Source organism: Rhipicephalus sanguineus, chromosome 9, assembly GCF_013339695.2.
Source record: "Rhipicephalus sanguineus isolate Rsan-2018 chromosome 9, BIME_Rsan_1.4, whole genome shotgun sequence".
Lineage (NCBI taxonomy): Eukaryota > Metazoa > Arthropoda > Arachnida > Ixodida > Ixodidae > Rhipicephalus > Rhipicephalus sanguineus.
Window position 1 is genome coordinate 74,130,127 of NC_051184.2, and position 15,237 is coordinate 74,145,363.

The 15,237-nt window shown below is 46.0% G+C and overlaps 1 protein-coding gene across 1 annotated transcript; it reads right to left on the bottom strand.

Annotated features, from left to right (window-relative positions):
* Window positions 1–761: 761 nt before the first annotated feature.
* LOC119405647 (MKI67 FHA domain-interacting nucleolar phosphoprotein-like) lies at window positions 762–13,342 on the bottom strand. Its single transcript, XM_037672483.2, has 2 exons — window positions 12,787–13,342; window positions 762–1,088 (listed from the first exon to the last, which is right to left on the bottom strand). Exons 1-2 carry the CDS (start codon window positions 13,255–13,257, stop codon window positions 762–764), a joined length of 798 nt encoding a protein of 265 aa, XP_037528411.1. The 5' UTR covers window positions 13,258–13,342.
* Between the last annotated feature and the right edge of the window lie 1,895 nt (window positions 13,343–15,237).

The following is a 15,237-nucleotide window of genomic DNA, read 5'->3' on the forward strand; positions in this document are numbered from 1 at the left end:
GTGTCAATTATTATTTACAGCAAGAAATACGTCCTTATTTGTAAAAAGAGTGTAGGCGTCAAAATCGTTTGACCACGACTAACATTATTCCCTAACATAAATACACAGATTGTACGTTCATTCGATTCTAGGCGAAGAACATTTACTCCACGAGACAGCGTAGAGGGACCAGCTCGAGTGCTCCTCGAGCTCGCGACTTCCTGCGGCTACAATTGCTATCGCAATAGAAGTAGACCGATTTGACACCGCCAACTGCCGGGGCAAAGGGCAATTCATTGCGAGAGCGCTGTGTTTGCTTGCTCTCTTCGTACCTAGTTAGCGCTGTGCATCTGGCCATCGAAGGAGCAGTTGAGGAGAACCACGTGTTAAATTTCTGCCGTTCGTTTCAGTAGCGTAGCCTTGATTATTTAACCAATGCACTGTGCATCGTCTATTCTAGCAAATCATGTTGGTGGATGAACAGTGCTCACGTCAGCAAATTGAACCCACGATGCCGTTCTCACTAGAACGGCGCAATGAAAAATTGAAGTTGGCGTGTCATGTTTACAGCGGCTAAGTGCTAATGCTAGGTATCTGAGTGTGCTTGTGTACAGTGCTAGCCACGACATGTGACGAAGGTAGTAAACGACGATTACTCGCTGAAGTTGTGGTAAGTTTATTGCGTATTTGCCATTCACTTGTGTAATAAGAAATACAGGGCGGGGGTTGATGAATCAGGCCAAGGCGCTTAGATGCCGCCTAAGCGAAACATCAGCATTTCCTTACTTGTCTTTATCCTTTGTTTCTTTGTTGTTGCTGTCGTTGTTGTCGTTCCCTTTGCTCTCGTTCCCGTCGTTCTCGTTGCTCTCGTTCCCGTCGTTCTCGTTGCTCTCGTTCCCGTCGTTCTCGTTGCTCTCGTTCCCGTCGTTCTCGTTGCTCCCGTTCTCTTCGTTCTCTTTGCTCTCGTTCCCGTCGTTCTCGCTGTTCTCGTTCCCTTCTCTGTGCTTCTTGCATCTGCCGCTGATATTGTGCAGCTTGGTGACGCGACATGCAATTACTGCTACCTGCGCAACTTCCATGTTTGCTGCCAAAGGATCCGCTTGGGAATCCTGAGCCAGTTGGCAAAGGAAGAGGACTAGCAAGCGCAACCGATGGGACCGTTTTATGAGTTATAAAGCAAACGTATGCAAGGAAAAGAACGGCAGTACAGAGAAATACACTGTTCCCCATGGTATGCTTGTACGTTCGCTCCCCTCAGCTTCCTTCAAGACGCTATTTATACAAGTTTCGAAACAATGAGTAAAATTGCTAACAGATTAATCTTAGGATGACCTAAAAGAAACGATCTTTACAGCGCGTGTCGTCAAAGAACATTGTGCGTGAGTTCATTGTCTGGGGTTGATAATGCCCATATACGATGGTTATTCATGAAAATGTGTAGGAATATATTTTAAACCGGCACCAAATTGAAAGTATCAGGAAAAAAAAATATTGATCCCTCCGTCATAGGAATCGGAATAACACGAAAGTAAAGCGTGCCCTTCAAGGTGTAATTGAATGTTTACTGTACATTGATGTAAGAGAGTTTGCACAATGTATATTGATGTCTGACAGCTATAGCACCGTTTAACGTGTATGCACCCACTTTGATGATTGGTGGTACATCTCCATCCCGACGACTAACGCACATGTTAAATGATTACACAAACCCTTGTGGTAGCTGTAGTAGTTAACGGTGAAAGCGTAATCAGAGAACGAGGTGTGATAGCCAGAAGAGCGTCGCATATTGGAGGCAGAACTTGGTCGCCATCCCGCGGCTTGTTAAAATGTGATTGAACATCACGGCCAGACTAGAGGGAAACGCAAAGCGCGTCGTGCCGCTCCGGTAGCCCGGCCGCGATTTTTCTCCGGGCGAGCGCGTGAGCGGGGAACGCGCTGTTACAGCCAGGTGAGGCAGGCGCGCGTCGCATAGCTATTTTAGATGCGTAGCGTCTTATGGCCTAGTTCAATCCGGTGGTGGTGGTGGTGGTGGTGTGCGGCGTGACCACCCTTACTGCGCATGCGCATCGTCCTCCCCGTCCTTTCATCTCCTACGCTCCCCCCTCTCACGCGCCTCATTCTCTCCTGCGCAACGGCACGATTAGCGCCACCGTATTGCGTGTCCCCTCCCCCTCTCTCTCCTCTCCTACACTCCCGCCCCTCTCGCGCGCCTGTTGACCGCGTTCCCCGCTCGCACTGTGAGAATTAACGGCGAGGCTAGAGGGAAGACACGGCGCGCGTAGCGCTCCTCTTCGCGTTCCACGACGCGAGGTCGGTAGCATGCCCAACGGACGCCAACGGAACGCGATTGTGCAAGTGCTATGGCTTCGCATCGCCTCATGGTCCCCTCTAGCGAGAGATGGTGTAATTTTTTAGTTTGGATTAGCGTGATGCTATGAGCGAGGCCGACGCGTTTACGACGCTTGTGCTAAGGTCGCCAACTCGCGGTGTGTTAAGGCATTGACAAAATTGAACTTCTATTCAAAACCCGCCGAATGGGACGGACGTGTAACGCGTTGCAGGTGCTAATACGTGTAACGTATTGCAGGTGTAACGTATTGCAGGACGTGTAACGCGTTGCAGGTGGCAACCGATACAAGTGCACTTGCGAGGAAAATAGTACGCTATAAATCATCCTAATTTTTGTGAACTAGGGAAGCAGCCACTATGCCAATTTTCTTAATTCTACGAGAGCCGTTGTACCCGCTAAAAACATGTAAGGCATTATGCACACTTTGTAAATGCTGTGATTGACGACGACGAAGAATTATGGCAGAGCCCTTTGTAATGGGTTGGAAGCATTCCACAACGAACTCGTTGCTCAATTCGCATTGTGTGAGGCCTGGTTACAGAATGCACGTCGTGTGATGCCTGCTTGTTATTTCACTCTTCTATCACGCTATATTAAATGTAGTTGCGTGCTTCCTTCCCGACGTGCAGCCTGTATTGCGGCTTTTTACAAAGCAGTTTCAAGCACAGGCATGGCTCTGAGGTAGAACACTGGGCTACGACGCATAGAGATTTTGTTCTTATTTCGTTTTTTTTTTTCGTATTTCGCGCGATAGTGGTTACGGACACCGGCGGCTGCGGCGGCTGACAACTACGGCGCCAAAAGCGGCCGTCGAAATGATCTCATAACAGCTTTCGCTGTAAAAGACATACACAAGGAAGGAACATTGTCCCCTTTATCTTTGTTCTGCCTAATTCCACGCCATTGAAATATCTGCCCTTTGAGCTTATTACGAATGCACATTAACAAAATTCAAAGCTAGATTTTGAATCCCTGTTAGCGTAACAAAGGCGTTAGCTCCGATCTCCAATTTTGCTAAGTGCATGCATTAACAACGCAAATAATGAAAATGCCGAATGTAGACCAAATATTCTTATGCTCATGACTTGGAAAATTGCCTAATACCCATGAGGGCTGTTCGCCACACTGGCTTTTATGAAACTCCCAGATAGAGAACCCGGCCTAGATGATGTGAAGTGGTGATAATTGCGTACACGTGAATTGTGCGGCACAGGAAGCGCGCTTGCATTCCATCAGTTGTTTCCATATCTGAAACAAAGCTACCTGATCACAAGTCATAAAAATCAGCAAAGCAACGAGTAAACAGCCTGACACTGGGCACGCTGAAAATATCTATGCGCAGGTGACTATGTTAGTGTATTGAATGGGCCAGACTTAGCTAGGGTGTTTAAGATAAGGCTTTATGGTTTTATTAAAATTCAGCACTGGGACGTAGTACGTGAAAACCACCTTTGCAGATAAGTTATGTATCCAGGAGTACAAAAAGTGACACATTAGTTATCTCTGTCAGCCGCCCATTTAACTAAGATTAAATAATGAAGTTCTTATGGACGGCAGAAAGCGGGCATGTCAGTATTGAAAAGTTGGAAGCAGTCCCGTTTCTACACAGTTGCACATAGAAGAAATCTTCTAGCATATCTGTGCTCCGAGATATCCCGCTGGAAAAAATAATTCCTGTTTTGCGTGATTACGCATCGAAGGCGGTGAGCACTTGCGCAGAACCAACCCCCAAAATGTCGTGGCATTTGCGCGCGGAGATTAATCTGAAAATGGGTTGAAATTATAGGCAAAGAATATAATGGTTACCCTTTTAATGCCTGGCGATAGCAAGGAATCAGTGCTCGTCATATCACGGAGGAACACTGGCGCCGATGTTCATCGCCTAGCATTTGTAATCATGAAAAGCGCAATTGAACTTTGAGGCTTGATGTTTCGGAGCGCAGGCATGCTTGAAGAATTCTTTCAAGTGGAACTGTGCAGAAACGCGACTGCCTCCAACTTACAATACAAACATGCCCGCTTGCTGCAGTCACTAAACGTTCAATATTCAATCTTAGTTAACTGGGCGGCTGACAGCGATAATTATTGTTTCATTTTCTGTGCCCCTGCATAAGCAACTTATCTGCAAAGGTGGTTTTCATGGTTTTCCCAGTACTGAATTTTAAGCACACCATAAAGCTTAAGTTTGAACACCCCAGATAACAATTCATGACACAATTTGTTATATCACTGTGTGTGGGTCGTTTCAGTGATACAGAGAGAGATAAATGGAAAGCAGGGAAGCGGAAGTCAACCAGGTGACACCAGAATGCTACCCTGTACAGGGGCGAAGAGAAGGGAAGGAACACAAGCACCAGTTCTGCACGGAAAGCGCAGCAAGGTCACAGCGAAAGCTCGAAGTGCTGCATTTCTAGAGCCCGTTATATACTCTCCTGGGGCTATTTATACAACTAAGTGCCCACTACGCCACAAATCATAATTTTTGGGTATTTGGTAAGCACCCACTAGGCCGTTATTCGTCATTCTGTGGAGAAGCAAGGCTCCAGCTGTAAGACATGATGTGCACTTTGTTGATGCTGTGCCTACTGATGATGATGAATAATGGCAGAGCCGTTTTTAATGGGTTGGAAGCATTCAACAACCCACTCGTTGAGGTATTCGCTGTGTGTGACGCCTGGTCACAAAATTCGCGTTTTGTGACACCTGGTTGTTATTTTACCCTTCTACCACGCTATATTACATATGTTAACGTGGTTCCCTGCCGACATGAAGCCTCCATGGGGTCTTTTCGCAAAGTGCTTTCAAGCACCGGCATGACAAAACCCGGCATGGCTCTGAAATAAAATACTGGGCTCCCACGCTGAGGACCCAGGTTCGAACATCATTCCATCCTGCATATTTTTTTTCTTATTTCGGTCTTATTGTGATAGCAATTATATCGACACTCTCGGCTGGTCTTTGCCGTCTGCGTCGCCGTCGCTGTCATGTTCTATATATATATATATATATATATATATATATATATATATATAATCATTAGCCTGTCTAGGCCCACTGCAGGGCAAAGGGCTCTCCCATTTTCCGCCAATCAACCCGGTCCTGTGTTTTCTGCTGCCACATTATACCTGCAAACTTCATAATCTCATCTATCCACCTAATTTTCTGTCTCCCCCTCACGCGTCTGCCACCTCTTGGAATCCAGTCAGTTACCCTTAATGACCACCGGTTATCCTGCCGACGTGCTACGTGCCCGGCCCATATCCATTTCTTCTTCTTGATTTCAACTATGATGTCCTTAACCCCCGTTTGTTCCCTGACCCACTCTGCTCTCTTCCTGTCTCTTAAGGTTACACCTATCATTCTCCTTTCCATCGCTCGCTGCGTCGTCCTCAGTTTAAGTTGCACCCTCTTTGTAAGTCTCCAGGTTTCTGCTCCGTAGGTAAGTACCGGTAAGATGCAGCTGTTATATACCTTCCTCTTGAGGGATAGTGGTAGATTACCATTCATGATTTGATAATGCTTGCCGAATGAGCCCCATCCCATCCTTATTCTTCTAGTTATTTCACTCTCATGGTTCGGCTGCGCGGTTACTACCTGTCCTAAGTAGATGTACTCCTTCACACCTTCCAGTGTCTTGCCACCTATCACAAAGCGCTGTTCTCTGCCAAGGTCCTTCCACATTACTTTAGTTTTATGGATATTAATTTTCGGACCTACTCTTCTACTTTCCGTATCGAGTTCAGTAATCATGAGCTGTAATTCGTCTCCCACGTTACTCATCAATTCAATGTCATCAGCGAATCGCAGGCTACTGAGATACTCTCCATTAACTGTTATCCCTAATTCTTCCCAATCTAGGGCCCTGAAAACCTCCTGTAAACACGCGGTGAATAGCATTGGAAAGATTGTGTCTCCCTGCCGTACGCCCTTCTTTATTAGGATTCTGTCGCTTTATGAAGGGCCATAGTGGCTGTGGATCCGCTGTAGATTTCTTCCATTATGTTTATATAAGCTTCCTCGATGCCCTGATTCCGCAGTGCCTGCATGACTGCTGATGTTCCCACCGAATCAAATGCTTTCTCGTAATCTATGAAGGCTATGTATAGGGGTTGGTTGTATTCCACGCATTTCTCTATCACCTGATTGATAGTATGTATATGGTCTATTGTTGAGAAGCCTGTACAAAATCCTGCCTGGTCCTTTGATTGATTGAACTCTAATGTCGTATTAATTGTGTTAGCAATTACTTTTGTAAATAGCTTGTAGACAATGGACAGTAAGCTGATGGGTCTGGAATTTTTCAGGTCCTTGACGTCGCCTTTCCTATGGATCAAGATGATGTTGGCAGTGGGTTTGTATTTTTAAACTGTGTTTAAAAGCAAAAAAACCGTATGTCGCGCAGCCTTGGGGAAGAGCCTTGAAGCGAGATTGCTAATAATAATAAGATCTGGGGTTTAACGTCCCAAAACCACGATATGCTTATGAGAGACGCCGTAGTGGAGGGCTCCGGAAATTTCGACACACTGGGGCTCTTTAACGTGCACCTAAATCTAAGTACACGGGCCTGAAACCTTTTCGCCTCCGTCGAAAATGCAGCCGCCGCGGGTGGGATTCGATCCCGCGACATTCGAGTAAGCTTGAGTGTTGAGTCGATCACTTTGCTGTACGTAGTCACGTAGTCTGATTATGTCATGCGTGCCATATTTAGTCCTGAAAATTAGAGTATGTATACTATTATTTATCCTCAATCTATTTTGTGCTGCTTACGAGGTCAAAGGAGTTGCACTGTGCGAAGCGTCGTTGCCTGCACGATATCGCTTGGTGCATGTCGAGCCGCGGCGTATGCGCACGCAGTGCGCGCATGCGCAGCTATTCGCCGAGCTCGAATAGGAATCGATATCGCTCTCACTTCTTTACAGAGCATGTTGTCACTTGTGTATGCGACTTCACATTCGCTGGAGTTAGAAAAAATACGATTACAAAGGTTTCACGGCGTTTTGCACGTTCCATACCGGGATTAGACACTCCGACTGGGAAGATTTCCGTTGCGCTAAAGAAAATAGACATATTAAAAATTGGTTGTCGGTCCCACTAAAGAATAAATGTATGACGACTCTGCCGTTAAAGCAGTTGCTCTTATTCCTTGAATGCTATAATGGTTGTCGCATCCCCATTACTCCTGAAAGGGATGAACGACATAAAAGTGAAAGAATACGACGTCTCATTAAACACAGCTGTGTCCCTTCGCAGAGCGCATACCGTCGCGGAAGTATTCACTTGGTTGCCAGTGTGAGCAAGGTCATGTAATGAAGAAGCGAAGCGCTTTTTACAGTCCTAAGTTTGAAAACGCCCTAGCGCGGTGTTTTATACGACTCGAAGAGTTGGAACCACTTGTATGTCTGAATGTTAGTTCCTCTAAGCCAGTCCCACCTACCCAAAGAGCAGAATGGTGACACCCTGTGACCGAGGTGAGGGCCATGTTGCGATGAAGTCGTTGACACAGACGGCGCCTCTTAAGCTGACGTGCAAACATGACAGACACGTGCGTGAAGCTACAGAAATAATATGAACTCACACATTATATTGACGCGTGTCTTGAATATAATGTGCGGTGGTGTTGGAGTTTCCGCCATTTTAAATCTTGCCTACGTCTACTCCTTCATCTTAGCAATTACCAGCTTCGCTTGAATATCATATGGTGGTCGGCACATCTTGCATTGCTTTCGAGTATTTAATGTGAGGTGATCATTCAGCTTGCTTCACCATTTCTACAGAGACCTGAAAGTCCTTGCTCAACACTAATTCGAGCGCATATGTGGGACCTTCCGCGAATGATTTCTGCCATGTTTATTGAAGTTTTGCTATGGATGTACATACGAACCTGTATTTTGTGGGTATTTCTCCATGTGCAACATTCGGGCATATTCACGTTTGTGTCCTTTTCTTTGCCTACTTTGCCTGCATGTTTCCAATTGCGTATATTCATGACACAGTATTATGAACCGAAGCAACCTTCAATTATCCCGAGTTCCGAGATTTCATTTACCCAGAACCATGTGTGTTATTCGTTTATTTTTGTTCAGCGCCAAAGTCTATAAGACTTGCGTAATACGATTCAGCATGCAGAAAGGGTAAGTGATTAAATGTGTGAGTCATTACTTATGTCTTTTGTCTGAAGCTTGCGTGCAATGCACTAAATTCCTTCGTGGTGCATTTAAAAAAGTGCCCTTACGCGGATCGCTTACATTGTGTTTGTAAATCGGCTTCCTATACAATGCATAACTCGGTAATGTACCCGATAAAGAATCACTATACGCTTACGTTCTGTGAGCGGGGACGAGAGCGCGGGTGGGCTTTGGATAGATGGCAAGGACTAGAGGCCACATTTTCAGGCAAAAAAAGCGCGTTTTATGTGTCAAAAATAGGCAGGCAAATAACGTTTAGAAACCAAAAATAGGTAAGCGAAACACGCTTTATGCCCTTAACGTCGTAAAGGAAGGCACAATAAAAATAACATAAATGCAAATAATTTAAAACCAAACATATGACCGACCTGTATCTACGACTGTAAAGCAAAAAAATGGTATCGTTTATGATGGCACAAAGGTGTCGACATTTGAACATAGCCGTGGAATTGTTCATTTTTTTCCCGCACGGTTCGCAGAACATGGTCTCCATTTATTCTGTAGCATGGTGCACCAAGATGCCACTGTCAAATCAACGCATTCTTGGGTCTCGTACTCTTTTAGGCATGGGCCTCGCCACGGTGGTCTAGTGGTTATGGCGCTCGACTGCTGACCCGAAGGTCGCGGGATCGAATCCCGGCCGCGGCGGCTGCATTTTCGATGGAGGCGAAAATGTTTGAGGACCGTGTACTTAGATTTACGTGCACGTTAAAGAACCCCAGGTGGTCGAAATTTCTGGAGCCCTCCACTACGGCGTCTCTCATAATCATATGGTGGTTTTGGGACGTTAAACCCAGATATTAGTATTATCTTTTAGGCATGGCTCAGAACGGCAGCACAGGAGCAGATACGCAGACCGCTAAAAGACCAGAAGGGAGGATGCCTCGTATTGGCCGGGTCTAATCGCGTAGGGTGAATGATACCGGCCAGCCCTGTCGGTGAACGGCGTAAGAAGCAAATTGCAAACAAAACAAAAGCCACGTGCACATCACTATTTTCTCTCTTTCCCCTGAGGTCTTGCCACGGTTTCACATTCGCCAACCACTCGCTCTATGTCAGCGCGGCTACAGGATCCACTTAACCACTGTCGATTACACCCACGCCAAATTCGTCGTTAATAAAACTTGTTCTTGTGCTAGTTGCTACATGCTTAGTGAATCACTAAACAAAAAGACGCGTACCATCAAGGAAGGGTTCAAGACACAATCCTTCCTTTATGGGAGGATTAGGGAGCCAAATACATCGTAAAAAAACTAACTTTCAGCACAGTTGCCTGTGCATTGCGGTTCCTGCAAGTGTGAGCCTGACTTTTCCAGAGTATCCGTTATTGGCAAGAGTAACGATACCCTAGCGCGTGAAATCACGGAAGCGTAAAACAATAAAATTTGGAGAGATACGTGTCTACGTGACACATCTGTTGTTCTGCGTCATAGTAAATTTAGTTTCTTGGATCATTTTTAGATTAAATGGTTTTGTCATTCTCCTTATCAAGTGTATTTTGACGAGCGTCTGAGGCGACGTGCATGCGCATGGTTGCTACGGGTGTATATGTCGCTGATTTTCTTCGCATGAAGTTAGTGGCAAGGACGCCCTATTCTGCTCTGTCCTGATTGATTCCCTAATGGCACGCGTCTTTTCTTGCATTTCAGTGAAATGCGTGGTTCACAGGCGCTTCTCTCTATTTTTTTTTTCTCTTTGAACAGCGGGTCTATTTAAGCTGGCAGTAAAAAATTCATTGATGATTACAATAGTGCTAAATGGAATTCTGAGCGCAGCTGTTTAGGTGTCATTCTTCACCCTCACCCCTGCTAATTTCCCTCATCCTCACTTCCCTTTCCCGCACTGTTATCATACCATACTATGCATGGCTATACTATACATGGTTTTTCCTGCGTGGCGTCACACATTGTTTTGTTATGCTTTACCCTCTGCCCTCCTCCATTTCCTCTTTCTCACACTCACATCCACTTTCGGCACCATTACTATTGCACTCTATACATGGTTATATTAGGCATAGTTCTGCGTGCGTGATGTCATACATAGCTATGCTGCCATTTACCCTCTCCCCTCCTCCTTACCCTCACTTCTCTTTGCTGCACCCTTGCTATACCATATTATACATGGTTAAGCTATACAGAGTTTCAAAGTTTCACCGCAAGGGTGAAGCAATCAATGCGGTAGGAACAAATTGCAATGTTATACGTAGGAAGGCTTGGCAGCTAACCATTTTGTATCCAATCTCGCGTAACACTACAAAACGCTGGTGTAAGTGAATACGGCCGCTGCAGGGAAAGAAACACTTGTCGTATAGCCTCTGCGTTGAGAACACAACACGTAGAAGGGTGTGGGAGTCGTCTGCTGATGCCTGCCGAAACAACACGCGCGCCACCTATCGCGACCACGGACTTAAAATCAAAATGCATAGTTGCTGGTGCAGTGACACCTCCACCACCGCCCCAAACGCATTCCTTCAGGCTCCTTCAAGGTGGGCGGGGTGTTTCCTCTATTTTTGCGCAGCAGTCGACGGCAGGCCTCGTACGCATGTTGATATTATCGCATACGCCCTCCATGCAACGGAGAAGCTCCCCTCGTTTCATCTCTGCCTCGGCTGCGTTTGTCGTCTCCGCTTGCACGCTTATCCCAGCGTGTCAAACATACAATGGGCGGGGGTTTTAATGATTTGGAATTTATTCGGAACAACACGATGGACGCTGACGCCACCGGCAACACCCGTCAAGCCTTCATATAATTCGTATCATAATGAAACATTCCAATTCTTATATGCTGCCAAAGTCACTAATTCCGCAGTACATTTGACGTCGCGCCGACAAGTGAAACTCGGGTTAAGATTATATATGCTTCCTATAAATATGGGTACAAGAGTAATAAAAAAAAACATTATTTTCGAGCGGCATCGGTATAGCCTATATCAACTACTTTCATAGTACTCGTCAGCGCCTCCTAAGTGCCTCGTAAAGCTCATTGTACGTGCGCCCCGTGACCCGCAGAACGGCTGATTCGTATTGAATTTTCACAAAGTGGTATTTTTTTACCTGTACAGCAATCCACGACAGTTTCGCATCCTGTCGTGCAGAAGGCTTTTATTCCACTACAAGGATATTCAACGTGGCCTTCGTATATATTGTTCACCTTTGATGTTTGTTTTGCACCGCGGGCACCCCTTATTGATATGAGTTACCGAACTTCCTTAAATATCCTACATATTATTGGCGTGGGTCTAGGCCGCGCCACACGTCTTGTACATACCTTCCCTCTCGAATGCTTCCCAGGCTTGCTGGGTGGTTCAAGTATGTCCATATTATATAAGCGTGAGTGTGTAGCTCAGTGTCTGACACAGTCGCCTTGGCAGTGTCCGGACATGGGTTAAAATTCAGCACCGCCCCGAAAATTTGTTTTCATTCATTCATCTATTTATTCATGGCAAAATCGTCTTACGCGACACAGGCACGCATAGACAGTTTTCACGTCGAGTCGGCATAGAAATGCCGGCGCATTTAGAAGGGCTTGCCTGTAGACTAGATTCTCTCGATCAAGATGATGTTATCTGCATCGATCATGTGCTAGGATCGGGTATACATTGTACTCCCAGTGGCTGGCTTTTGCTGCGTAAAAATCAGGGTGGGTGGTGAGAGTGTCCGGTACAGTTGACGGCAATTAAACAAGAGTGGTAACTATGCAATAAGTACAATGCAAACACTGTCGTGGTTCCTCACTCCGCTTGGCCCCCTTCCCCGCTTCCCCCAACTAAATATGTCTGCCCCCAACAAAGGATGAGTCTTCTCATCGACAGGTGCCACCTCTTTAGCAACTGCTGGCAATGTATCCGCCTTGTTCAATATCCAGAGCGCGAAAACGCTGCCGCTTCATCATTTATTTGTTTCAACTCTAAAGGAATGACGAATTTTCCAAGTTAGTGTTTATCGTCAGTATCAAACTTGCAACCAAGTAGAATAAAAGCGACCTGATGGACCCATTTTTAATTATCGAGCAAGTTGTAATGCCATTTCAAATAAGAATAAACGCATCACGAAATTTTTTTTCTCGTGCTTGGTCTTCAGGGTACAGGTAAGTTGCAACATAATAGCGAAAACACGATGGCGGGCTAGTAAATTTGCATCAATGATAGAGTGAGCAAGCACGACTTGACAAGCACGTAGAAAGACCGTGACTGTGTCTCCTTTTATCTCTGTCCTTGTCAACTGGGACATCTTCAGTAAACCAAATAAAAATCCGCATCTTAATCTTTCCAACCACAAAGGACGGCAAGCCCGAGTCAGTGACTTCACTAGCTCTGCTCGTGTCCCTGGAATGCAGCGGCTCTAAGAGCTCAGTGGGAACCTCTGGGACAAAGTCACAGCGTACTCCCATCTTGCGCAGCTGGGCCTTTGTTCGTTCCAATGTAGCCAAGCGGCGATGAGCACTGCGCTTCTCCGACTCGGCCGTGCGGCGGCGGTTGTGGACGATGCGCACCACCTCCTTGCGCAGTGGGAAAGGGTAGCGGAAGTGCCTGAACAGACCCTCGTGCACGTGCTCCTTAGGTATCACGCTGCATTTCATTATTTTGTTGAAGAAGAGATAACCATCCATGGTGTCAGCAACAATCTTGGCAACATCTTTAGAGAGGAACTCAATAAACGCATAGCCACGGCTACCGCCAGTTTTCCAACTTCTTGACAGCCTCAGGTTTGTCACTGTGCCGAACTGCGAGAAGTACTTCTTCATTTCTTCTTCGTAGAACCCGTGCGAGATGTGTCTGACATAGACGACGCCACGTCTCTGCTCCTTCTGCGGCTCCTTTTCATTCTCCTTTTTCCTTCGCAACCTTCGCAAATGCTCAGACAACTTTCCCTTCAAGTCTCCCAAATATTATTAGTGAATCATCATACCACCGTTCCAGCATCAAAGAGTGCAACCTGTCTAAAGGTTGTGGGAATTGCGCGCACCGCCTGGCTGGCCTGATTGCAATTATGTTGCAAAGTAGCAGTGCGCTTGGCCCCCTTGTGTTCTTCAAAAGCGGCAGCAGTGGCGCTGGCCGGTCAGTCAGCAGAGAGCTGGTGAACGTAATGGCCGACGGCAGGTTGATGTTTTTTTGACGTGCGCCCCACCAGGGCCAGCGCTATAGTGATGGGACAGTCTGTTTTGTTTTGTTTGGTGTGCGCCGCTAACAGCTTTTGTAGTGTGGTAGATGTTTTGTGCAGTTGCGAACCATTCCGGACCGCCCCTTTCGCCTAGACGGCGTCGCGGACCTCACATGGTCAACAGTTGAGCTTCATTCTTTTGCGCATGTCTGTTTTTGTTGAGGTCAAATAAAGAAATATGCATTTCAGTATTAGCGATAGAAAGCGGCGTGCCATGTCAGCACAGGTGGCGTGCAGCAGGGCGTAGCCCAGGGGGGGGGGGGGGGGGGGTTTCAACTTGAGCACACTGATCAACTTGAGCACACAACGCGAAGAGTAGCTTATTCTGGAACTAACGCTATCACCAATGATAAGCATGGAATGCTCAATCACGCATATATATATGCCGACGCACCTTACCACTGATCAGAATACTTGACGGCCGACAACTGCTCACACCGCTATCAGTTCACAGCGTCAATCGCTTGCACATTTTCTTTTTCATTTTTAGGGTACAAGTTCGCCCTAAGAAAAGGTTTAGTCTTCAACACGCCGACTGCTGCCTTCGTCAGCACCCTGATGACAACGTAACATCTTTTGGATGTGCTGGATATTTCATGCTCCGGACGCCCACGAAAAGCAGGGAACCGAGCCCACAGCGTGAAGATAAAGACATGGAAACCCTTCTACAGCAGCAAATTGGCCGTAGGCTGCAAGGTTTTCAACCGGAGTGCGGACGTGCACTTGCCAATAAAAAGCCACGACAACAAAGCAAGGCTCCACGATGACAGCACGTGTGAAGCTTACATTATTCCTGCTTCAGAAGCTCAGGAATCCCCATAAAATACATAAAGTTGGTGTCCCGTTGCGTTGTATTGTGTTCAAACAACACACTTGGTAATACGAAGTATCCAACCACTTTCTGAAGCACCTTTTTACTATGCATGTCCGAGACCCTTTTAGAGTGTCTACTTCATATGATGTTGTAGATTTTTGATTGATTGGTAACCCGACCTTATGAAGCTTCTTGTCTAGATGAGGAAGAGTTATTTTATTCTCTCCCGCAAACCACTTGATTAAGTCTATAAAATGTTGCAGCACCAAAAATTATGACGAATCTGCATTTCTTAACAGCTACCTGGTATCAGTTGATTTTTTTCTAGAGCGATTGAGCTTCTACCTGAAGTCGACTTTTGTAACATGGGAAGCAGCCTCTTTATACAGAAGTCTGGTGTGTGTATGGGCTCTAGGGTGGTACCCGTTTTAAGTGATACTTTTCTGGATGATACTGATCGGCTTGCGGTGTGAGGTATGTGGTACCTCACAAGCCACAGGGTGGCAAAAATCTTTCGCTACGTTGAGAATGTCCTGATTGTTTTCCAAAAATGGTGTGCCCCTTTCTACCACATTAATCTTTTGAAGATATTTAAAAAAAGGTGTTGTGACTGAATTTCACTTGTGAATTACCGAAAAATAATTCATTCAGCTTTTATACCTGCATTTTTTGTGCATTGTGACCACGTTTGCTGGTGTTTCTCCCTGCGTTCTAAAAAATCATTGTTTAGCTGCTCTTCTAGTAATTCTT